The sequence below is a fragment of the Ceratotherium simum genome, chromosome 15 (genome assembly GCF_057802395.1).
Source record: "Ceratotherium simum simum isolate JZ-2026a chromosome 15, ASM5780239v1, whole genome shotgun sequence".
Taxonomy (NCBI): domain Eukaryota; kingdom Metazoa; phylum Chordata; class Mammalia; order Perissodactyla; family Rhinocerotidae; genus Ceratotherium; species Ceratotherium simum.
Genome location: NC_141914.1, coordinates 3,262,241 through 3,265,410, shown reverse-complemented (window position 1 = coordinate 3,265,410; position 3,170 = coordinate 3,262,241). Strand labels below are relative to the sequence as shown.

Below are 3,170 nucleotides of genomic sequence, written 5' to 3'. Positions count from 1 at the left end.
AGAGATTATAACCCACATGTCTGATTCTTCCTGTACCATGGTCATCTTCTGTTTCTCCCTCATAATCTCCCAGGGCCAGAAGAAGTGGACTTTTCCCCCTATTAAGACACATCCTCCTTCTAACAGAATAGCAAGTTCAAGACCCTCTAGTCATCTTTCGCCTTCTTCGGTGAAACATACACCAAAGAAGGAAATAAATAAATTTAGAAAGTCTACTCTTAAGAATTGCTAAAAAGCCAAGCACCAGCTTTTTCTAACTTTGAGTACCACTAAAAGAAACATGTTAAAATGGGAAATTAAATTTTCATTGTTTAATATTTGCAAAAATATTATCTCCATGGACTATGGAACTTCCTGTAACTGTTTTTTCCAGGGGGAGAAATGTGACGATGGCAGTCCTGCTATATATCAGCGTGTGCTGACAAAACCATGTAGAATGTAATAATCTGCCTCTAGATGACACCAAAGTTAGTAACGGTTGTTCCAGAAATAATAAAGGTATGAAGGTGAGAAAGTCTGTATTTGACATATAGCAATTGTGGAGTCAAGACTACTCAGTCTTACAGCACATAAAGGAAAAAACGAGAAAGCTTTGCAGCTGGCCTTGGCTGCAGAGAGATGCAGACAGGAACTTCACCGAGATTCTGCAACCACAGGGAGCAGCCTGCTGAGAAGGAGCCGCCACCACAGAAGGTGGAGCTCAATACAGTGAGAGGAATGAGGCTCTGGGGAGACTTGGCCCAGACAGGCTTGCTGAAGCCAGTCTGCCCCACCTTGGGCTTTGGGTTCTGTGACTTGACAAATTGTTTATTTCTTCAAATAAGAATAAGAGGCTAGCCGTGAGGCAAACATGTCATATATACGGGGATCGCTTTTCTTTATTTTTCACTAGGATATTCACAAGGCCGTATGTAGCAAAGTAAGGAAGCCAAAGAGGCGAAAGGGCCAGACAGAAAACACAGTTTTTGTGAGAAAAAATCAGTTTAAGTTACGTAACTAAGAGATGACCAAGCACTTCTGCGATTTCAGGCAGTTGTTAATTCCAGAAAAAAAAAATGTATTCAACTGGTATATGTGTGTTGGAAACAAGGTACTCGGTATGAATAATTAACTTTAAAAGTAGAAGTTTTTAAAGAACTCAGAACTTTTCGTTATATTGCAGGAAAATTAATTATTTTGAGTATTTAATTGCTAAATCCTTATATCTTTCAACAAATGCAATACAAATATAAATTAATTTTCAAAATTACTTTTAAACTTCCTAGAAACATCCATTTTAAATCCTCAAGAGGAATAAATGTTGCCATATTTAGTCTAACAATATTACTTTGGTGTACTTGTTGTTTGGATCATTGTAAATACCTACCTACTACAGAGAAGGTTTTGAAAAGCCACTTGCTCAAGAATTATTTAGGAGGACAAGGGTACTATTTAAACAGAGGATTTACACAGGCTAAGTCTTTCTTTAAAAGAATACAAGCTCAGGGCCGGCTCTGTGGCTTAGCGGTTAAGTGCGCGCGCTCTGATGCTGGCGGCCTGGGTTCGGATCCCGGGCGCGCCCCAAGGCACCACTTCTCCGTCCAGCGCGAGGCCGAGTCCCACGTACAGCAACTAGAAGGATGTGAACCTATGACATACAACTATCTGCTGGGGCTTTGGGGGGAAAAAAATGAATAAATAAAATCTTTAAAAAAAAAGAATACAAGCTCAAAGGAGTTTTAAAATGTGTGTCTCTGGAAACATCAGAGCTCGTTCACGTTATAAAGACTTTGTAATTTGGGGATTTCCGTTTCACTTTCATCCTTGAGGATGGATTTAAAACAACAACAACAAAAATAAGTGGAGTGTATCCTTACCGTGCTCATTAATTAATTTGATGATCACAACAACTTATAACTAAGACAAGGATGTCCAGTCTAAGTATCATTATTCATTCATTAACAACCATTTATTAAGTCCCTACTCTGTGCAAAACCCAGGGCCAGATATTATGCTTTATTTAAACAGAGAGTAAAATGGAAAGAATAACGAAAGTTTTCCTGAAAGCCATTTCCTTATCACTTTTCTCAGGGCACCTAAGACTTCCTTGTTTCTTAGGCTGTAAATAAAGGAGTTCAGCAGGGGAATTATAATTGTGTAGAACAGGGAATACACTTTATCCTGATATTGATCTGGGCCAGACCCAGGACGCACATACATGAAGAAGAGAGTGCCGCAGAACAAGCGCACAGAGAGCAGGTGGGCACTGCACGTGGAGAAGGCTTTGCTCCTGCCCTTTGCACACTTCTTTTTCAGGATGGCAAAGAGGACACGGATGTAAGACACTACGATGGTCATAAAAGTAAAAGCTTGTATAAAAGTGGCAAAAATGAAAACCACCAATGCATTCATAGATGGTCAGTGCAAGAAATTGTATATAGTGGCAAGATTTCACAGTAGAAATGATGTATTACATTGGACTTGCAGAAGGTTAATCTAGATAATAATCCCACATGAACTAGGGGATGCAGAAAACCAGTGACATATGACACACTTATCAGCCAAGCGCAGAGCCTGTTGGACATCACCACTGGGTAAAGCAAGGGGTTGCATATGGCGACACAGCGGTCATAGGCCATCGCCACCAGGAGCAGACACTCTGTGGTGGCACTGGAACCAAAAAAATAGTACTGGGCCATGCACTCAAAGAGGGATATCATTTGAGTCTTGTCTAAGATGCTAACAAGCAACCTGGGGGTCACCGAGGATGAAGAACAAGCATCTGCAAAGACTAAGCTGCCAAGGAATAAGAACATGGGGCTGTGCAGACGGTGGTCCTTCCAGATGAGAGCCACCAGTCCGAGGTTGGCCAACATGGTGGTGAGGTAGGTGACCAAGAACACCAGGAACAGGGGGACCTGCAGCCCTGGACACTCTGTAAGTCCCGTGAGAACAAACTCAGTCACCAGAGTCTTGTTTGCGTCCATCATATCCCCTCAGGCTGATCACTGCAGTGAGAGAAAAGGTGAAGAAAAAAATTAATCAAGTGTCATGAAAACTGGTGTTGGATGGCAATGTCTGTACCTCTATTTCAGATGCCCCTTTCTCAAGAAATGTGTAGGCCCTGTATTGCCCTTTTTAAACAGACATCCAAGAATATTAAGTATATTGTAAATAATTTTGAGAATTAA

General features: G+C 41.0%; 1 protein-coding gene across 1 annotated transcript; it reads right to left on the bottom strand.

Annotated features, from left to right (window-relative positions):
* Positions 1–1,995: 1,995 nt before the first annotated feature.
* Positions 1,996–2,969, bottom strand: LOC101391200 (olfactory receptor 5AC2-like). The gene is given in 2 exon segments (XM_014794944.2): positions 1,996–2,396; positions 2,399–2,969. Coding segments are annotated over 2 exon segments (972 nt in total).
* Between the last annotated feature and the right edge of the window lie 201 nt (positions 2,970–3,170).